This window comes from Heterocephalus glaber, unplaced genomic scaffold (genome assembly GCF_053883595.1).
Source record: "Heterocephalus glaber isolate CG9 unplaced genomic scaffold, H.glaber_assembly_v1.0 deba00001606, whole genome shotgun sequence".
Taxonomy (NCBI): domain Eukaryota; kingdom Metazoa; phylum Chordata; class Mammalia; order Rodentia; family Bathyergidae; genus Heterocephalus; species Heterocephalus glaber.
This window is the reverse complement of record NW_028258377.1, coordinates 13,129,981-13,151,286: the sequence shown is the minus strand read 5'-3', so window position 1 is coordinate 13,151,286 and position 21,306 is coordinate 13,129,981. Positions and strand designations below refer to the sequence as shown.

The 21,306-nt window shown below is 51.5% G+C and overlaps 2 protein-coding genes across 3 annotated transcripts; both read left to right on the top strand.

The window, feature by feature from the left end:
* Positions 1-209: 209 nt before the first annotated feature.
* Eif4e1b (eukaryotic translation initiation factor 4E family member 1B) lies at positions 210-9,307 on the top strand. 2 transcript variants are annotated; one of them, XM_021239121.2, is made up of 7 exons: positions 214-6,237; positions 6,358-6,554; positions 6,886-6,981; positions 7,582-7,645; positions 8,327-8,440; positions 8,582-8,721; positions 9,025-9,307. In XM_021239121.2, the coding sequence occupies exons 1-7, from the start codon at positions 6,220-6,222 to the stop codon at positions 9,137-9,139; spliced, it is 744 nt and encodes a 247-aa protein (XP_021094780.1). In that variant the 5' UTR covers positions 214-6,219; the 3' UTR covers positions 9,140-9,307. The 2 variants fall into 2 exon arrangements, with proteins under 2 accessions (XP_087050931.1, XP_021094780.1); XM_087194805.1 differs by having other exon boundaries at positions 210-6,237; positions 8,327-8,721.
* A 1,181-nt stretch (positions 9,308-10,488) lies between these two features.
* On the top strand, positions 10,489-20,798 carry Tspan17 (tetraspanin 17). The gene is made up of 9 exons (XM_004836321.3): positions 10,489-10,702; positions 13,861-13,911; positions 14,002-14,148; positions 15,040-15,210; positions 17,225-17,350; positions 17,692-17,739; positions 18,283-18,399; positions 18,479-18,540; positions 19,117-20,798. Exons 1-9 carry the CDS (start codon positions 10,616-10,618, stop codon positions 19,151-19,153), a joined length of 846 nt encoding a protein of 281 aa, XP_004836378.1. The 5' UTR covers positions 10,489-10,615; the 3' UTR covers positions 19,154-20,798.
* Positions 20,799-21,306: the final 508 nt, after the last annotated feature.

Sequence of the window (21,306 nt, the reverse complement as noted above, 5' to 3'; positions counted from 1 at the left end):
TTACAAAATTTAAAATGATATAGAAAACATATTACAAAAATCTTTTTTGAAATAAATTTGACAACTTCTAAGAAGTACCTTGGAAGACAAATTAATGAAACTAACTCTGGAGGAAATATAAAATTTGAATAGCACCTGTTAAAGAAAGTATATTCCTAGCTTGAAAACCTACCTATATGACAACAACAGGCTCATAAACATTTTAACTGATAGATTATATCAAACAATTAAAGCAGAAAAAAGAAGGAACACTTCTCCCCTCATTTTAGGAACTCAACATTGTGCTAATCCTAAAACTGGATAAAGATAATATAAGAAAAAAGTATAAACATAGATAGAAATTTGTTTAACAAAACAAACTCTTAGAAGTCAGATCTGGCAGTATGTAGAAAGTGGTTTTGTTATAGGGATGGCAGTGCTGGTTCAGCATTGGAAGATCCACCCCCAAAAGTCATCATTTAAACAGAGGAAAGGAAAAAGCCATATGATCCTGTCAGTAGTTGGAGAAAAAGTATTGGATTAAATTCTACAGCTGTTCATGGTACAAGCTATCAGGAGACTAGAAGTAGAACAGAAACTTCTCAACAGATTAAAGACATGTACTCCATACTTCCAGCGAGAACACCTTATATGAATGGAGAAGATACATGCTTTCTCCTTAAGGTGGGGAACAAGGGCAGATATGCTTACTCTTTATCTGTCCATTAAACTTTGAAACCTAGGCCCCACCAAAATAGTCTGGAAATAAAATGACACAAATAGGATAAGATTGGCACGGCAGAAGCAAAATCTTTATATGTAGATGAAATGATCATCTACAGAGAAAATATTAAGAAACCTCTAGGAGCCCCTAGAACTTGTACTTGAATTTAGCAGGATTAGAAAACACAAGGTATATATAAAAATTCAGGTCTATGTATACTTGCTATAAATGAAGAACTGGATATTGAAATTTAAATGTTACATAGGAGTACAAAGGACCTAGAAAAGTTAAAAACAAAAACAAAACAGTGTTGGAAGACGTTTAGTATCTAATTTTAAGACTTCTTCTAAAGCTACAGTAATCAAGGCAGTGTTGGTGTAAGGAAGGACATATAGATCATTGGACTAAAACAGAGAATCTAGAAATAGAACCACACATATATGGTCCACTGAGTTTTGAAAGATTATTTAACATTAGCATTTTATAGAATATAAACTCAATTCAAGAGCCGAGGAAGAGATAGTGTTTGCAGCAAACGGCACTAGAACACCTGGTATCCGTATATAAAAAATTAACCTCAACCCTTTATTTCCATACATGAAAATAACTTGAAGGGATCTATGAACCTAAATAAGAAAGCCTAAAAGTATGAAACTTTAAGAAGAAATTATAAGGGAAAATATTTATGAACTCAGGGTAGGCAAGAACTACCTAGGATACAAAAGATACGATGTATAAAAGAAAAAAATTGATAATTGAGATTCCATCAATGTTTAGAACTTTAAATGACATCATTCAAATGAAAAGTAGTCCTTAAACAGACCATATTTACAATGCATATAACCTATGACCAGAATATATAAAGAACTCTTACAGCTCATTAATAGACTACCCAATTAAAATGTAGACATAAGAAGATGGTAAATAGCCAGTATAGCACAAGGAATGGTGTGCAACTCTAGAATCAGAAAAATACTAATCAGTACAATAACAAGATTGAATTATACACTCATTAGGGAGATGAAGTCAAAAGTTTTAAAAGCCTTGTCATGACTTTTTCTTTTTGTTGGATTCTCCCCCTTTGCGTTTGTCACCCCCAATGGATTCATTCTGCTGGGTTTCCTGGGGTTGTGATCCTCATTGTCTTTTCCTAAGGTATTGTCTAAAATTTTTTGGAGTGCCGGTTTGGTATTCATGAAGTTCCTGAGGTGCTCTTTATCATGAAAGTATCTTATTTCTCCATTAATTTTGAAAGATAGTTTTTCAGGGTACATCAATCTGGGTTGGAGGCTGTTTTCCTTTAGGGCTTGAAATACATCACTCCAAGCTCTTCTTGCCTTGAGGGTTTGCATTGAGAAGTCTGTTGTGATTCTGATGGGCTTTCCTTTGTATGTGATTTGTTTCTTTTCTCTCACTGCTTGTAGAATTTTATTCTTCTGTTGGATTTCTGGAATACTAACTATTAAATGCCTATGTGTAGATTTTTTTTGATTAAGGTTAGCTGGAGTCCTATATACCTCACTTATCTGTATGTCAAGTTCTTTTCCCCTCCTTGGGAAGTTTTCTGCCATCACTTCTGTGAACAGTTTTTTTATGTCATCTGCACTCTCTCCTTTTTCTTCATTGACTCCAATCAGTCTTATGTTATTCTTCTTTGCATCGTCTAGCAGCTACTGGATTGATTTCTCATGTTCCCTTACAATTTTAAAGCAATTTTTCTTTTCCTCCTCATTAATTGCAATCTTATCTTCTATATGTGAAATTCTATCCTCACATTGGTTCATTCTGCTGTGCAGACTTTCAATGGAGTTTTTAATCTCCTGGAAATCTGTTTGTATCTGTTTTATGGATTCCATTTGTTTGCTATGTTGAGATTCCATCATGTTCCTCAGATCCTCTATTTTTTTAATCTGTGTCCTCTCTAGATTTATTAATCATGTCTTGCACCATGAGCAAACTCTTTGCTGTTATCTGAGTAATTATTTCTGATTTCATTTTTCCCAGATCCTCTTTTGCTGCCAGTTCAGAGAGTCCAGGTGGTTGAGTATCAGAATGTTCCATCTCGTTTCCCTTTGGGGTTGCTGTAGGTGATTTGGAAGTCTGTTTTTGAGGCTTGTTTATGTGTCTTATCATTTCCATGGGGGGGATGCTTCTGGCACCCACATGGCTCACCTTCTGTGCCCTAGGAGCTTGGGATGGTAGCAGGGGGAGCTTCCTTCCGGGTGCTGGGACCAGGTGAGCTTCACTGCCCTAGGAGCCCACTCTTTTTATTTTTATTTTTTAAAATTTTAAACCCAGGGAAAAGTTACAATAATGAATAAAACCTGCAGATAGGGCCGGGGATTTAGCTCAGTGGTGCTACCGCCCACCTTGCAAGTGCAAGGACCCAAGTTCGATCCCCGGTACCAAAAAAACCAAAAAACCCTCCAGATAAATCCTCTTACCTAGACTCATCAATTATTAACGTTTGTCACATTTTTCTTTCATGTTGCATGGAATCCCCAGTAGGGGACACTGGGATGCCACTTTCTAACACAACAGTTTCCCAGTGTTGCATGTCGCCTACCCCAACCTTCCTTTAGGGCACAGGATAGCAAAGCCCAGGCTTCCGGGTTCTCTTGGTCAGGCCTGTGCCTGTGACTTCTCAAGGGCCTTCACTGTTTCTGTTGTCTCACTTCCTGGACATTGGCATCTCCATTCTTCTCGTCCCTCTCCCCTTTCAGAGGGTGTACTAAGAATGACTACTGGAGCTTGGGGAGGGAAGGGTGAGAGGACATGGGGAAAACCCTAGTGGGGAGAGCTCCTTGGAGAGGATCCCAGGGATCCCAGTCCTGCCTGGCTTCTGTGAAAATCCAGCTGTGCCTTAACCCTATGCATGGTGCCTGGCTGTGTGACTAAATATTTCTCAGCATTCCTACTGTCCAGAGACCTCAGGGTGGGGAGGAAGGAAGGCTCTCTGCAGGGCAGGCAGCGTACACACCCCACTCCAACAGGGGCCTGGCGAAGGAGCTTGGACAGAGGAGGCCCAGGCTCTGGGAGAGACAAGAATCTCAATTTGGTGGAGGAAGAGGGAGGCAAATGAGCAAAATTTATTGAACACCTACTGTGTGCCAGGTCCTCCAACCATGAAATCATTAAACACTGAAAACAATCCTTCCTAGTAGGCATTGTCATCCCCACAGTATGGATGAAGGGATGAAATGGGGATGGGGTCACTGGCATTTGTTCTCTTCAATCTCGATGGAGCAGAGATGAGGTGTCTCTCCTGGGTATTGCCCAAATTGCAGATATGTGAGAAGACGGATTATTATCATTGTCTTAGGCCCTTATGTTTGGGGTAGTGGTGTGTTTGTTATGCAGTGATAGATACTGGAACACCATGCCTCACCTCTCCAGGGCTCACCAAGTACCACTGAGTTTCCTTTTCAATACCTCTTAAATCTACCATCTCCTCTTCACCTTCTCTGCTACCCTCTCTGTCACCTGGACAACTGGATGAGTGTCCTCATCCATGTCTTTCCGCTCACTCTGCAGCCACAGGTTCCTGTATGGCCAGAGATCCAGAGATCGCACTCCAGGCCAGCTGCACCCACTTGAAGCACTTGGTGGCTCTGCACTGCTCCTGGGGGTGGGACTTATCATCCCCGCCTTCAGGCTTGAGCCACACTCTTTCTCCAGTACCGCATGCTCTGCCCCACAGGCTTGTCACAGACAGTACCATGCTCACCCTTTAGTTACCTCTCATTCATGTTTCAGTCTCAGCTCACTAAATGGATGCCTCTAAGCCAGCTGTTTTCCAAATGGAGTCCCTGAACAGCATCCCCAGGGAACTCGCTAGAAATGAACATTCTCAGGCCCAATCTCCGAAAGCCTGAGGCAGGTAGGGGCCAGGCTTGTTTAGCAAGCCCTGCAGGAGGTTCTGATCCACCCATTTGAGAACTGCCACTCCGAGGCCCCATTACAGGTCATGAACTGTTACTGTCTCCTCTCCCCAAATTCCTTTCTTTCAGAGCTTTGTGCTTGTGAAGACTCAGGCCTTTGTGAGATCATCTGGTGAATGTCCTCCCTGTAGGCCTGAGTGTGTGTGTGTCAGGGATTTAAACCCAGAGCCTTGCACATGGTAGGCCAGTGTTTTATCGCTGAGCTTCCACACAGCCCTCATCTATTGCTCCTTGTTGCATCCCGGCCCCTAGCCTGTGTTAGGCACATGTCAGGGTATGATTAAGCATATAGTTGAGCAGATGTTGACTATCAGCCTTCAGCTGGTTATGGACTCCCCACAGTGTGGGAAGGAGAAGGGATTGGCCCTTTCATGGCTCTGGAACCCTGAAAGTGGTGGAGGGGAGGATAGGAAATGTGTAAAAGCTTGAGGAGGCTATGTCCTCTGCATGAAAGGGGTTGTTCAGAAGGCTGGGAAAGGGTGTCCAGAGACAGGGCTCCTCCCACTTCCCTCCCTAGTCCCTCCCCACCTTGTAGTCCTCAGCTGACTTCCATTGAGCAGGGAGCCCCACCTTGTTGTATGGGCTGCTTGTGATTTACATCATCAATACAACAAGCTTCTGAGGCGCGCATTAGCATTCCCATTTTACAGATGGAGAAACTGAGACTCAATGAGGTTCAAGGCCAGGGTAGGGCAAGCCTTGAAACAGGCCTTGAGACTATGGCTCTGTGCCTTGCCATGAATGCCTGGGGGGAGAGCACTCAGATGGGGCAGGAGAGGAGGTGGGGCTGTGTGGGGCCAAGTGGGACCTTCCACTGGGCAGCCCAGCCATGGGGACCGTGGAACTGGGAGGCGGATGGCTTAAAGGCGCCAGACCTTCCAAATTCTCAAGAGAAACTCAGAGCTGATTTAATATAAAATCTCCCTGTTGCTGAATGTTAGCAAACAATTATATTTTTAAAAAGCTCAGCTGGGTATGATGGTACCTGCCTGTAATCCCAGCACTGTGGGAGGCTACAGCAGGAGCACTGTAAGTTTGAGGACAGCTTGTGCAACCGAATGAGACCTTGTCTCAAAATAAAAAATAAAAAAGAAACCTGCATCTGGTCACCAAATTTGACAAAACAAAAATAAAACAAAACTCAGAAGCTTCCAGAGATAAAGGCCTACACTTTGATGAGATTGGGTGGCTGCACAACAGCAAACCACCCCCCACCATGGCTGTGTCAATGCTGCTACTTCTGCCATCTGTTGGGCAGTCTACTTTAAATTCAGGGTCACCACCCTCAGCAAGACACAGACCCCCAATACTGACCTGACCTTCATTTCTCTGGCCCCACTGTGAGAGGCTGGAGCTGTCTGGTCACAGCTGTGTCCAGGGCCCTGGGCTGCGAGCAGAAGGTGCTCACCAAGTAAATGCTTGCAGATGGAGAATCCTGATCACCAGCCTCCTTTCCAAGCATGCTAGCTCCTCCCCCTCCCCTGCCCCGGGCAGGTGGGCAGGGTCCTGGTGTATTAAGAGCCAGCAGCTGGAGACCCCGGAGATGCTGGGTCCCTGTGGAGCTTGAGGCTTGGCATGGCTACCTTCTGCCATGTAAGTCCAGCTGGCTAGCCCTTCTAGGGCAAGAGACCACCAGCTGGGTGGTGGAAGTAAGTGAGGGGAGTGGCCAGGGCCAGAGCTTACAGCTAGCCCATCCTGATTTTCTTTGGTCAGGCAATTGAAGCTGAGGGTGAAGTCAGGGAGAAGAAGGAGAAAGAGGAGAAAGAGCAAGAGAAGGCAGAAGTGGGAGAATCCACAGGAGAGAAGGCTCCAAAGTCTCCTGGGATCACGACTCCCTTATCTCAGAGGGGAAAGGCTAGGGGTGAAGGGCCCGTGGAGGTCAAGCTGGAGCTGCACCCCCTGCAAAACAGGTAGCAGTGATCGGGCCAGCCTTGGGGCTCTCTGGCTGTATGGTTTTGGACAACCTTTTGCTCTTAGCTTTAGTTCAGCATGTGAAAGGCCAGAGCTGAAAGCCTGGGACCATTTGGCCCTTTCAGCTTTAACCAGCTGTAATTCCAGGTTTAACACCCCATTCCTCCCCCACACTTCAAACTAACCAACTTCAGTCACCTGGGGGGGGGGGTGTCTGTGCCCTAAATCTCATCTCTTAGCTTGTCCTTGAAGAGAAGGGGGGGTGCTCCTTGTTAGCCCAGGTGTTGCCCGGCTGGATACAGGGGCTCCCTGATTCGTCTTTCCCACCAGGTGGGCTCTGTGGTTCTTCAAGAATGACCGAAGCCGGGCCTGGCAGGACAACTTGCACCTGGTCACCAAATTTGACACTGTGGAGGACTTCTGGGCGTGAGTGTCTGTTATTTGGGGTGCCAGAGCCATAGCATTGAAGCTGGGGATTGCTTGCTACACAGCTGTGCCACTCTCCCTGGGGTCTTCAGCATTTGTTGATGATGGGGGCTCCTGCCCAGAGCCATTGGGATTGGGGCACAGCCACCCCTGGAAGTCTTGCTAGGGCTTAGGGAGAGAGCCTTGGGAGTAGAAGCAGCAGGAGGAGACCTTGGCTGCCCTTCCATGGCTTTGTGATCTTAGGCAAGTTCCTTCTCTCTGAACCTGTCTTGGCCAAAAAGTGAGGACTAGGCTGCCACAGAGTGTCCGTGGGAGATCAAGGGAGGAGGCACAACCCCCAGGGGAGGGCTCCCCCTAGCCCCAGGTGTGGGCTTCAGGGGACTTGGGTCAGGGGGCGGCTCCAAGGAGAAGGCGGGCTTCGAGGATCTGGTAAATAGGGATGCAGTTCTGGGCAGCAGCACCCAAGCGTACAGAAGCTAGGAGGTCAGAAAGCCGAGGGAAACTGTGGGTGTGTAAGGAGGTAGGAGGTTGGAGGCCAAGTAGGCCCCTAAAAGCCTGGGCATTCAGCATTGGCAGGGTGGTGGTGGTCTCTCCCTTCAGGATGTACAGCCACATCCAGCTGGCTAGTAAGCTCTCTCCTGGGTGTGACTACGCCCTGTTCAAGGTAAGCTCTGCTCTCAAGTCCTTCCTCCCCCAAAGGACAGGGGCCCGATTGTTCCCAGCTTCGGTGGCTTCCTCCCTCACAGGGAATTTGGGGGTGGGGAAGCACAGACAGCCTAGATCAGGGCAGGGTGTGATTTCTGATTGGAGGAGCTGCAGTACAGAAGCCCAGATGGGACAAAGAGTATCAGACCTGAGCTGCACCTGAAGGATGCTTAAGAGTATAGAAGGGAATGGGACAAGGGTGTCAGAGAAAGAGCCCAGGTCTCTGGTCTTAACTAGGGACAGGCATCAGTATTGCCTGACATCAATGTTTAAAGATCTCCCCAGGTGACTTATACCCAGAAAGGTCTGGGGACCAAGTGCCAAGCCTGGGATGTCCACTCTTGCCCATGGTGATGTCTATCCCAGAGGCTTCCTGAAGCCACCCCTGCTTGAACTCTTAAGGAATTTCATTCATTAAAGTGGACAGCGGTGCACATACAGAAGGCTGTAAAAGGTGACCAGCAGGCTGCAGGGCCTGGGGGCAGGTGGTTGGTAGTGACATCTGCTTATGCAGAGTAGATGGCAGTAACAGAATGTGGCCTACTAGGGCAGAGAGCAGATAAAGTTGCAGGCAAGAGAGCTGGGTCCCCACTTCCCTTTGAACAAAGGGAGGCAGTTGATCTGTCATCCCACCTTGCAGGATGGCATCGAGCCCATGTGGGAAGACAGCAGGAATAAGCGGGGTGGCCGCTGGCTGGTCAGTCTTGCCAAACAGCAGCGCCACAGTGAGTTGGACCGTCTGTGGCTGGAGACAGTGAGTGTCGGAACTGGTAGGGGGTGTCCCCAGGGGAAGAGGCAGAGGCTAGTGTGGGTCTCCAGGTTGCAGTGGTCTCAAGGGTGGCCAGGGTGGTCTCTGTGCCCCAGCGGGGAGGTCTCAGTCTCTGCTTGGGCCCAGTTGCTATGTCTGATTGGGGAGAGCTTCGAGGAGCACAGCAAGGAGGTGTGTGGAGCTGTCATCAACATCCGTACCAAGGGGGACAAGATCGCTGTGTGGACAAGGGAGGCAGAGGACCAGGCCAGCGTGTTGCACATTGGGTGAGGGCTGGGTCCTTTCTAGGAAGAAGGAGGGTAGGGGTAGCTTGGGCCCACAAGGGAGATCTTTGGAACTCTCCTCTCCCTGCCCTTCTTCCTTCCTCATCTGTATATCTGGATTCTAACCTATGTCTAGCAGTACAACTCTGCTTGCATTAGAGTCCTACTTTGGGTTTCTGCATGGGTAAAACACAACAGGAGTAGCTGCAACCGGAGTAGGAATTTGGGGGGCAAAAGATCTGCGCCTAGGTTACGTCTAGGACCCTCTGTTTGACTGTTTCCTTTCCTCTGTGCCCCATCCTCCAGGCGTGTGTACAAAGAGCGCCTGGGCCTCTCTGTGAAGACCGTCATTGGGTACCAGGCCCACATTGACACGGCCACCAAGAGCAACTCTTTAGCTAAGAATAAGTTTGTGGTGTGAGGGGCCCTTGGCACCACTCTTAATCTGTGGGGCAGCCACCTCTGAGTTTCTTACCGCTGTGAGATGAATGGGGAAAGGCAGGCTGTATTGCTGTTCCTGGGCGGCACTGGAGGACAGATAGCCTGGTTTTACCTGTCCTGAAGTACATATAAACACCTTTTTTTGTTTGGGGTTTGTATGTTCTTAATCACTTGGGCTAAAGCAATAGTCCTGGGTCAGCCTGCTAAGTGGCTTGGACCATAGGGACTTGCCACTTTGACCGGCTTCAAATGAACAGTCTTTAATGGGAGTTGGGATTAGGCCTGGAGGCAGGGTAGTGGTGGTGGCAGCAGTCTGAGGTCCAAGCCTTTCTTGGGGCCACAGGGCCATGACAGGGTGGAGGAAATACTTAGGTTTGCTTGTTTTACCTGGGGGCTGGATGGTGGAGAAAGCCCTGAAGAGCCTTTTGTTGTCTCTTCTCTGGACAGGGCCTGCCAGCTGGGGCCAGTGCTGCCTGTGCCTCGCCTGCTTTAGGGTTAGATTGAAGGAGAGGGCATAGACCAGCCCCAGCCCTCAGGACAGGAGCTAGGTGTTGACTGAGGCTCACCCTGGTTTTGTTAGTGGTGGATTCACTTGAAAATGATGACCTTAAGCTATTTTCTGTACCTGTTCTAAATAAATACTTCTGAACAAGCTTGGAATTATTTTTTTGTGAGGGCTCTAACTAAACTTTTGAGTAAGATTCAGTTTCACCTAAATATCGATCTGCCCTGTCCTGTCTTGAAGGAGCTCATGTGAGATTCCCAGGCACTGCGCCCGGGCAGGACCTAAGCTGGTGTGGGGGAAGAGTGAAAGACTGGAGCCCTCAAATGCCAAGGGGTGGGGGACTGGCGCCGGCTGGACCGAAGGGACAAGAACAACAGGCGTGGCACTCACAAGACCAATGTCGCCGTCTGGCCTGAGTTTGGGCCAGTTATCGGTAGAGCTGAATTTCTGTGAGTGAAACGTGATGTGATTAGACTCCGTTGTAATTACACGTGCTGACGTGTGTTAACTTGATCCAGATTCCCATCCGCTCACGCAAGCGGCAGTTACAGCATCTCGGGGATGGGGAGAGGACTGGGAACGCTGGTCCTGAGCCCGCCGTGACCAGCGCCCGCAGCGGGCGTCTCTGGCGGGTCTGAAGGACGCTGGGAGATTGCAGCACCGGCGGGCTCCAGCACTCAGAGGCGGGGCTCCGAGAGGACTGGGCTATGTTGGGGCGTAGCCCTGGCGGAGCGGGGGCTGGGGGGGGTGGAGCCGCGCTTTGGGCGGGGCGGTCCGCGCGCCGGGGGCGGTTCCTGCGGGGCGGGCGGGGCGCGGCGCGGCCAGGAAGCCGCAGCCGCCGGGCTAGGCCCCGGGCGGCTCCCAGCCCAGGGCGGCCTGCGGAGGGCTGGGTCAGGTCCCTGGTCCCCGGTCCCCGGCCCCGGCGTCCGGGCCGGCGGGTGGCCCCTCACCATGCCTGGCAAGCACCAGCATTTCCAGGAACCAGAGGTCGGCTGCTGCGGGAAATACTTCCTGTTTGGCTTCAACATTGTCTTCTGGGTGAGCGCAGGGTCTGCTTCGGGCCCTGTGCTGGGGAAGTGGGAGAAGGAGGCTGAGTCCCCAACTAGGGGAGACCACTCAGCACCGAAGGCTTGGGGCTCGGGAAAGATCCTCGACTCCTTCCACCCCCACGCCTCGTCCCGAGACCACCCGAGGGAGTTGCCTCGAGGCCTGGAAGCCTGGGGGGCGGGGCCCAGTACAGTGGGGGTGGGGGAGTCTCTCGGGTAACCCGGGAGGCGGATCGGAAAAGGAAGCCAGGTTAGCTTGGAGACCCCTGGGGCGCGCTGGGTGCAGCTCGCCCGCTCTCGCCCAGCCTCCTTGTAGGAGCATGAACCCCACCCTTGGTTTAGCCGGTGGGGAGGAGTCTGGCCCATCCCCGCCTCCTAACCCCTCCAAAACCTAGGTCTGGTGCCTCTCCCTAGGCTCTTGCAAAGTTGCTCGGGTCCTGCTCTCCCCGACCTGAGGGAGGTGCTAGGAGATTAGAGGGGAGGCGCAACCGAGTCCTCAGCCCCAGGGAGCAAAGCCCATTCCACAGCTGACCCAGCCAGGCTCGGGGTCGGCTCCGAGAAGGGAGCTGCTACTGACTGTCCCAGGGTAGCATCGGTGTGCACCGTGCGCCCTGCCATGTCATCTTTCCCTTCTCCCTCCCCCATGCCATCTCCAAGGCTGCCACCTCTGCAGTCTCTGCTTCCAAGCCTTGGGTCAAAATGCCAGGCCCTTTCTCTTGTGTTCAGCAGGATTTGGGCTCTGCTCTCTACCCACGTGCCTCTGGGGCTGGCCCCTTCAAGGGAGTCGCTGGGCCTCAGCAGTGCTTGAGAGGGTGTGGGCAGCTGTTCAGGGAACACTGTCGAGGAGAGGAAGTCAGGCAGGCCAGTCAGTCACATGCCTCGCTGTGAGGCCTTGGTCAGGTCCGCGCTCCTCTTCTGGGCCTCAGCTTTCTGGTGGGAGCAGAGGATACTGAAGTTTGCTCCTTAGGGTTCTTACAGGAGCAAATGAGTTCTAATGAGCTATAGTCCCACAACCACCTACGATTTACCTTTTACAGATGGGGAAACTGAAGGAATAAGCACCGAGAGCTTAAGTTATTTACTAGGATCACACAGCCTGGCTGACAGCTGAATAGCGGTGGATGGAGGGGAGGCAGAGCAGTGAGCAGAGGGGACCCTGGGCAGGGCAGTGAGGGGCAGGGCACTGGTGCTTTCTGTTAGGGCTTCCTGTGGGAGTGATGGTCTGATCTGGGTTTTGTGTTGGATGCACAGGCTTTTGTGTCTGGCTGCCAGGGGGAACGTGGGTGACACATGGGGCCTGGATGTGGGGGTCCAGGGATGAGGGTGGGATGTAGCTGGGATGGTGGGGTTGGGAAAGACAGGAAAGCTCTAGGAAAGTCATGAAATGGAGTTGACAGGACGGGCCACTTGGGGGCCAAGGCAGGTGCCTGTAAAACAGGCCCAGAGATATTTTTGTTTCAGTGTCAGGCAGGCCTGGTGTTTCCTGCCGGGAACTTTCTTGTGGTTTCTCACTGCTCCTGGACTCCAGCCCACTTGTCTCCCCATGGCCTCCCATTTCCTGTGGAACTGACTTTGCCACCTTTCAGTTTGGTCCCTGTACCGCAAGACATGGTCTTACCTCGGGGTCTCTGCCTTTGCCCTTCTGCTCCTTTCCATCGTTCAGACCTCAGCTAAAGTGCCCCATCTCCCTACTATATCTTGCTAAAGGAGCCCTGAACTCCTAGTCCCTAGTCTCGTCTGATTTTCTTTAAAGGATCTATTGATATATGACTTTTCCTTGTTCATTTGCCTGTTGTTTATTTACCCTACATGGTGTATTTGCCCTGGGGGCTGAGAGCGTTCATGTTCTATTGGCCAGTGTATTCCCAGGGCTTGGAACAGTGCCTGAGACACTGGGTATCTGTAGCAGGAGGGTGGATATAGGGGTCTAGAGCCAGGGAGAAGTTTGGGTGAAGATCCAGGAGATGGCAGTGTCATGGTAGGATGGAAAATGGGTGTGAAGAGGAGGATGGGGAGAAGGTTGGAACCTGGGGAGTGGGTGAACAGATATGGGGCAGGGGAAGGTATTGTCCTGGGAAGGAGGCTGAGAAGGAGCAGGGGGAGGAAAGGGATTGAGTGAACCAAGGGGAAGGAGAAAGTGTTGGTCAGTCACCTCTCCAAAGGCTGGGGACAGAGCAAGTGGGGCCAAGGTATAAGCAGTGCACATCATCAGGCCCGGTGCCAGAGAGGAAAGGGAAAATGCTCCCAGAGAGAGCACAGCAGTGGTGGAACCTAGGGCCACAAAAGAGGATGGTGGGGGTGGAGTTGACAGGGACCAGCTCCTCATTCTTGGGTGGAATCTCTTTCTCTGAGAATGGATGTCCAGGGACCTGCCCAGGATCAGGCCTAAGAGTGTAGGTGGTCTTGACATTCAGGATTTTTTCCAGCAAGGAGATGAGGCAGGATAGTGGGAAAGATGAGGATAGTGCAGGGGACAGGCAGGGACTGCTCAGGTCCAGAGCTGAATGTGTTCTAGGGTGGGATGGGGCTCATCACGAACTTCTCTGCATTGGGATTTTTTGTTCCTCAGGGGCCACTGCTGTTTCCTGCTGTTCTTGCGGTTAAAGAAGTGGGGTACAGGTTGGGAGTATGATCCAGGTGGTAGAGGTGGTGCTCAGCTGCACCACCCCCTGGGTCTGATCCAATCCCCAGCATCACACATGTGTGCACGCATGTGTGTACATGACATGCTGCATGTTGAGGAGCGTGGGGTGACAGAATTGCAGGCAGGAGGGCTTCGAAATGGGGAGTAGGGGAACTGGGAGCCTGGAGCTTCAGAAGTGGCCTGGAGTTGGAGCAGAGTTTGCTGCTGCTCCCTGTGGGTAGGAGTGTTTCAGCCACTTTCTGTTTCACTTTTAAGTTCCAGAACTGGGCCCCTGAGGTCCGTGCAGTTGCTAGAGGTGGCTTCAGTCCTCCAGGCTGCCATAAGGGGAAGAAGTCCTGAGATGTGTCCTTGGGAAGGTGGGAAGGACCCTGGGTCCATTCCCAGCCTGTGCCCCTCCTCCTGTCTCCCTGGATGGAAGGCCCTGAGTTCTGCAGAAGGATGCAGGAGGGTCGGGGAGGACCAGGTGCTGATGTCTACCCCTGAGCTGTTTGCTGCTGTTCTTGCAGGTGCTGGGAGGCCTGTTCCTAGCCATCGGCCTCTGGGCCTGGAGTGAGAAGGTAGGCAGTGGGGCGGGGTATGGGACTGCCTGTGGGGCCAGGTGCTGGGAAAGGCCACCCCTCACACCTGCGTCTTGTTCCCCTGTGCAGGGTGTTCTTTCCAATATATCGGCACTGACAGATCTGGGAGGCCTTGACCCTGTGTGGCTGTTTGTGGTGGTTGGAGGCGTCATGTCGGTGCTGGGCTTTGCTGGGTGTATCGGAGCCCTCCGGGAGAACACCTTCCTGCTTAAGTTTGTAAGTGCCCCTCCTAACCTGAGATCCACCCCAACCTCTTCCTAGCCAGTTCTTGTAGCTTTGTTGGTGCTTAGTGTGGGGTGGCTTTATTGTTACGCTATCATTATTGTTAGATTCATGTTACCTACATTTATTCTGGTCTTTTCTGTTTTAAGTGACCAAAACCCAGTGCCCTAATCAGAAAAAGATACTTGTTGGCTCATGTGAAAAAAAAGCCTAGGGGTGTGTGGCCATGGTGACCACCACAGTGTCCCCAGGCCAGGTCTCTCTCGCTTTCTCAGCTCTGCTCCCCCTGAGTGGGCTCCATTCCCTGATGGGAGAAGGATGCCCAAGAACAGGCCACAGGCTTCATCCTGCCCTCCTAGGAACCTGGGCTAGAGGCTGAAACACTTTTCTCTCAATCTCTCTCCCAGAGTGCTTAATTGCATCTTCTTTGTTATGATTGGCTGTCTCTGGACCAATCCTTGTGTTCTGGAAGGAAGTAGTGCTCTGATTGGTGGGCTGGTGGCACACCCCCTGTCCTGTATCTAAGAGTAGAGAAAGAGGAAAGATGCATAGTGGATGGTTTTTGAAAAGCAGATGTGGTTACTGGAAGAGAGAAGACTAGGTAAGAACACTCCTGCCTTGTACCATCATAAAACAGTACTAAAAGGGATAAGGGTATATCTCAGTGTTAGAATGCTTGGCTAGCTTATATGGAGCCTTGGGTTCAATCACTAGCAGTATCCCCCCCCCCCCCCACGAAAGGTAAACAGTGCAAAAATGAAAGAGAATGGGAACCAGGGATTCAGGCCTCCCTTGGGTCTTGCTGGAGATAGGGGTGGAGGTCTTCTCTGTGGTTCCCCAGAGATCTGTGTCTCTAGCCCTCACTGTCCATATACCCCAACCTAGTTCTCCGTGTTCCTTGGCCTCATCTTCTTCCTGGAGCTGGCGACAGGGATCCTGGCCTTCGTCTTCAAGGACTGGATTAGAGACCAGCTCAACCTTTTCATCAACAACAACGTCAAGGCCTACCGGGATGACATTGACCTCCAGAACCTCATTGACTTTGCTCAGGAATATGTGAGTATACGAGAGAGGAGCAGATTCCCTTGCACCAGTGCTACCCTTCTCCCACACCGGCCAGCAGGCCCCAGGGAAGAGCCAGGCGTGCCCCTGTCCAAGGAGGTCCTGAGTCCCATGTGCTAGCCTTGTGGGGACACGGGCTTGGGGAACAGGACAGAGGCTTCTAGCAACAGCTCCCAGGCCAGGGCTTGTGACAAACTTAGGTGGAAAAAATTTGACAGAAAAATATAAGTTTCCCCTTCTACTAAACCCTGGGCCCAGAGGATTGGCCAGAGCTACTTTGCTGCTGCCCCTTTAGTAGAAGGGGGGCTCTCTGTTTGTCATTGTCCCCAACACTGTATTTTATTATACCCATCAGCCATCTGCTCTCATTTATGTCATGGTCACTTGTCACTTAGCGAGGGGGCACATTCTCAGAAATGCATCGTCAGGTGATTCCGTCATTGCACAAACACCGTAGCGTGCACTTTCACAGACTCCGATGCTCTGAGGTCACCCATTTCATGCAGCCTCTTGATGCGGTGAAGAGCTTTGGTAAACACGAGAGGAGTGAAGTTGCCTGTGTGAATGTTTTACTGTTTTACAGTCAGCTTTTTTGAGACAGGGCCTTGCTACATTACCAGACTGGCCTCACACTCCTGGGTTTAAGCCATCCTCCTACCTCAGCCTCTTAGGTAGCTCAGACTGCAGATGTGTGCCACTGTACTTGGCTTTAAATAAATAGAAGGAATCCACTTCAAGATAATGATAAAAGGATAACATAGTACGTAAGCCAGTAACATTAATTTATTATCATCATAATTCAGGTATAATGCATGGAACGTAATTGTATGTGTGATATTTTATATGACTGGCAGCGCAGTAGGTTTATTTACACCAATGTTACCACAAACAAAAGAGTTATATGTTGCATTACAGCCTTATGACAGCTCTGAATCAGTAGATAGGTGCTTTTTAACTCCATGTAGTCTATAAGCCCACCTTCACTGGCAGAAACGTTGTGTATGGCTTTCTGTCTTTGACTTCTGAACATAGTTAGAGAACCCCGCAGCAGCTCTGCCCTCATATAAACCTAACTCCTGAGAGGCAGCAGCCAGAGAAACCTCAAGATGTTTCAGAGAAACTCTTGAAACCTAAGATGCCTTCCATCTGCACGTTCTTGCCCACTCACACCACAGGTGACCCCACACTCATGGTCACAGGCAGTTAAATTCCCAGAACCACAAGCTCCGGACAGCGTTCATCACCAGGAGTCAGCCCTGGGGCCTGTGCCAGAGATGACCCGGGGCTGGCGCCTGCCTCGAGAAGTTCTTGGCCCACGGCAGAGGCGGACATGTAGCCGGGGGCTTGTGGTTCAACACAGAGTTGAGACAGACCTACCTTTCACCAGCCCTGCGCCAAGTGTGAGGATTTGGTAATGAAAGAAGGTGGAACTTTCCCTATCGGGGATAACAGTCAGGGGAGAGATGAATGATAAACAAGCCAAGCAGATGAGTGCATGTGTATATCTGAGTGTGAAATTACAAATTGTGGCAAGGGCTGAGAAGGAGAAGGGTGGAGAAGGGAAAGCCTCTGAGTGGTGACCTTGAACCCTCCCAAAGGAGAAGGAGCAGTGGTGTGAAAAGAGGGCGAGATGCTTCTCCAGCAGGGACAGCAGTCTCTGAGCAGGTGTGCGCTCAGAGCCACACAGCCATGTCTTGCTCCGGATGTGGCCTGTGGGCCCCACCATGGCTGCTGCTGAGCCAGAGCCTCACTGCCTTTGCACTCCCCCAGTCCTAAGGAGCCAGCTTCTCCATACCCCACTGCTTCCCTACCCTGGATGTCTAGGCTGCTGTCTGCTGTCTACTCTTTGATGCCTTTGGGCCTAGGCCCATCTGCTGTGGGGGGTGGGGTAGGGAGTTGCCCACCTGCCTGGCTCTCTAGGTCCCTCCCAGCCAGCCCTGTGTCCTTGCTGTTGGGCCTGGCTGTCAGTCTTGGGCCTGCTCACCCAGGGCTCTCCTCTGGCCCCCAGTGGTCTTGCTGTGGAGCCCGCGGGCCCAATGACTGGAACCTCAATATCTACTTCAACTGCACTGACTTGAACCCCAGCCGGGAGCGCTGTGGAGTGCCCTTCTCCTGCTGCGTTAGGGACCCTGCGGTGAGTGGGGTCTGGTGAGGAGGGGTAGGAGTGATGCAGGATGCAGACCCTGCCTGAGAAAAACCACAATAGGGTCCACTGGGCTCTGTGGTTCCTGGGGCCTGGGTGCTGGGGGAGGTCACTTCAGCCATGTGACATGGGCACATGGTGGCCTGTAGGTGCGGCACTGCTCTCTCCTCAGCAGAGCTTGGCTCTAATTATGGTGAGATGGACACAGTGGGATCCTGGGGGGTGGGCACTGGTTCCCAGGCCTCCCCGCACCCTGCATTGCACTAGGTGTGGCACTGGTCAGCCCGTGGGATGCCCCCTTACTCGTCACTAACTGGCCTGTCTCCCCTCAGGAAGATGTCCTCAATACCCAGTGTGGCTATGATGTCCGGCTCAAGCTGGTGAGGGGCAGGGACAGGGCGGGGGGCAGTTGGGGGCACAGGGATGGGGAAGGAGTCCTCACACAAGCTCCTCTGCAAGGCCTCAGGGATTCTGTGGGGAGTGGGTGCTGATGCCCAGGAACCTGTAGGCCTAGGGCTGGTGTTGGGGGCAGTGCCCATGGGTGTGGGCCTTGGTGGGTTGCTCATTCCACCACTTTGTTGAGTACTTGCTGTGTGGCTAACATTGCCCTAGGCCTTGGAGATTCAGTGGTAACAAGACGGGAGTCCCTGACCTCAGGAGTGGAGGGAGTAAGCTCACAGCTGTAAACATGGACAGGACAGTCATGGCAGTTTCAGCTGAGAATGTGGAAAGTCATGGGATAGGGACTGGACACTCGAGGAAAGCTTCTCAGTAGAAGAGGCATCCATGCTGTGCACAGGCCTTGTGAGTGAGCCCTGGGGTGAAACGAGCGTGTTTGGGAAGCTGAAGGACGCAGGGAGAGCAGGCCTGAGATGAGGCCCACAGTGGCAGGTGGACTGAGCCCAGTGCTTGGGTTCCTGTAGGAGCTGGAGCAGCAGGGCTTCATCCACACCAAAGGCTGCGTGGGCCAGTTTGAGAAGTGGCTGCAGGACAACCTGATCGTTGTGGCCGGGGTCTTCGTGGGCATTGCCCTACTTCAGGTACTAACTAGGTGGCCCAGCATGCCCTCCCCATGCCCAGAGCCTGCTACCCCTCCTTCACCTGCCCTCTGTCTTACAGATCTTTGGCATCTGCCTGGCCCAGAACCTCGTGAGTGACATCAAGGCAGTGAAGGCCAACTGGTGAGACTGCCAGGGGCCATGGCCACACACCTGGCTCACCTAGGCCGCTTGTGGGGCCCCCCAGGACCCTCCTACTATGCTCATGGTGGGCAAGGTCCAGGAGGTTTCTGCTTGGACCTCAACCCCGAAGGGGTTCGTGAGCATGGATGTGCTGTCTGCACACAGGGAGAGCCACTGTGGTAGCTGCTTTTCCTGGAGCCTCATGTGCACGGAGGGGGTGTGTACAAGTGTGTATCCACACACATGCACAGGGGAGCCACCATCTCAGCAACCGTTGGGGAGGTGGGCTCTCCAGGGGACTGGGAAGCGTGCAGCTAAGAGGGCATGGCCCGGCAGGTTGGGGGCTGCTGTGGAGAGGTCTGCTTTTGTCCTCCCAGCCCGTGCTGGGACGCACCTCTCTGTGCATGGCTGTGTGGGGCAGGCTTTGAAGCCTGCTCCTCCCTGGGCCACTGCCTGACACAGCTCAGAGCTCTTTTTACCAGCTGTGAACTTGAGGTTGCCCAGGAGTCCACCTTGGCCTGTGTCCCAGACTCTGAAATAGGTCCAAGAATTTTTTCTCTCTTGCTTGCCTCTCAGGATCAAACATGATGATGGCTACAAACTACTCAAATAAACAAAACTTTGAAAACCACTGGCTTATGCCCACCATCTTGGAGGTTCTGTCAGCTGCAGGACCTTGACAGAGCTCTCCAGCCAGGGCTGCTGGCCCAGACCCACCCTCCCAGCAAAGCTTCTTTGGCCTGGGTAGTTTATATATTTGAGACAACCTTTTTCATGTAAAAATCAAGATGCCCAGCGTCTCTTGAAGAATGACCATCTGGCCACACCAGCTCTTCAGTGGCATTATCACCTAGGACATAAGCTTCCGTGGTCACTGAGGCCCCGTTTGGCCTGTTCTCACCTAAGTGCCCTGCCTGACCTCCATAGGCTGGGAGTTGGCCTTCCTCCACCTCTTTGAATTATTGCCTGCAAATACCACAGACTGCTGTGGCCAAGACTGAAGCAAGGCACAGGGATATGAAGAATGGGGAGATTGGACCTCATCCTGAAGAGGGGCTGGCTGCAGAGGGGGTCCAGCCCTGCTGGGGACAGAGGTGGATGCTGGAATGCCCAGGAAGGTGGCTGAGTGGTGGATGGGGATCAGGAAGATTTTGCAAACGAAGTAGCTGGAATCCCAAGGTGTTAGCACCTAGAGGGTTGAAAGGAACCTGTTTTGGGGCCATGGATGATTGTTCTTAGTAGTGATGGCAAACCTTTTAGAGCTTTCAATGATAACAAACATCTGGCTATGGCACATGTGCCATAGGTTCGTCACCCCTGGTTCTTACTAGGCATGGATGGACTCAAGTTCAGAAATCTTCCTGTGGCCTGCAGAGATGCCTTGTGGCCACCAGAGGGTGCACCAGCACAGCATTTCCTGGGTTTGGCTGTTTTCCTCCCCAACCTCACCCTCATCCCGGCAGAGCAAGGTCGGCCCTTCTTTCTAGCGCTTTAGATTCTGCCGAATTTGAAAACTCAGAGCAAAATAACTCAGGCTTGGGAAGTTTGCTTTTCAGCTCTGTGCTTTCACAGCTGTATTTTGAAGGGGTGTGTGAAGCCACCCCGCCTCACCCCTCCTCCCTGGGCCCACAGAAGAAAGGAGGGAGTGGGCTCCTTCTGAGGTCTCAGCTCAGATTCCCTCAGGGCCCAGCAGGTTTTTGCTGAGTGAAGTTGGCCTTAGAGAGCTGAGGCCTGCTTCCCTTTGACAACCACTGTTGATGGGGACAGGATACAGAAAGCAGTTGGTACCATCCAATCGATAGTGGCCTTGGAGGACAGTAGGGTGTGGCAGTGGCAAGGACTGTGGCAAAACACAGATCCCCATCTGCAGGTGCTGGCTGCTGTTCCGCTGAAGCCAGTCGCTGTTATCTGGGAATGCAGGTCTGATGTCAGAAATTTGAGAAGCCAGAAATTTAGATTTTATTGTGAGGTATCTGAATCTGGCAACTAATTAAAAAACTCTGCCAGCTAAACAAAAAGCATAGGACCCACCTTTAGCCCCTTTGCCACTGCAAATCCTTCTGGACAGTCACCTGCTAGGGCTCTCTGCTCAGCCATCCAGGCATGCTGGAGCCACTGCCAACTGGCCAGCTGTGGGGCATGCGCCCAGTGTCATTGCTCCTGGTGCAGGCTAGATGGTGTCATGGGGCCCTGGCAGGCACTGTCTGGTGGGTGGTCTGGACATGCTACAATAAATGCAGCTCAAAACACGGCATAAATGTCTTGTTTTTTTTTTTTTGAGACAGAGTCTCACTATGTCATTCAGGCTGGCCTCGAAATTGTGTCAGTCCTGCCTCACCCGCCTCAGTGTTGGAATTACAGGAATGTGCCATCACTCCAAGCTCTTGCAGTTTTAAATTTTGAATGCTTTTGCTTTCATTTTCTTCCTGAGACCTAACAATGTCCTTGTGAGGTGAAGTTTCTTTTCTTGAAGAAACTGGGACTCAGAGAGGGGAAGGAGGTCCCCCAGGGTACACTGCTGAGGGGAGGTGCACAGATCTGATCCTTCATGCTAGAGTTTTGCCCCGTACTCTTCTACCTTGATACCTCTGGGTAAAACCTGTGTACTTGAAGTATCAACCAATAGGGGCTGTAGCATGATGGTCATTTTTCAGGTGTGCTGAGCACCTACTTAGGTGCTGGAGACAGGAGAGAGAAGGGCAGGGTCCCCGCTGCACTGCATTCTCATGGGGAAGACAAAACAAGTGGTGTGAAGAGCATAAGAAT

Excerpts from the sequence above, each read along its gene's own strand:
- Eif4e1b (XM_087194805.1), top strand. Across the intron at positions 7,646-8,326 it reads GTGACTACGCCCTGTTCAAG|GATGGCATCGAGCCCATGTG; the intron begins GTAAGCTCTGCT and ends CCCACCTTGCAG. Across the intron at positions 8,722-9,024 it reads GCCAGCGTGTTGCACATTGG|GCGTGTGTACAAAGAGCGCC; the intron begins GTGAGGGCTGGG and ends CCCATCCTCCAG.
- Tspan17 (XM_004836321.3), top strand. The coding sequence starts at position 10,616 with ATGCCTGGCAAGCACCAGCATTTCCAGGAACCAGAGGTCGGCTGCTGC. Across the intron at positions 10,703-13,860 it reads GCTTCAACATTGTCTTCTGG|GTGCTGGGAGGCCTGTTCCT; the intron begins GTGAGCGCAGGG and ends CTGTTCTTGCAG. Across the intron at positions 17,351-17,691 it reads GCTGCGTTAGGGACCCTGCG|GAAGATGTCCTCAATACCCA; the intron begins GTGAGTGGGGTC and ends GTCTCCCCTCAG.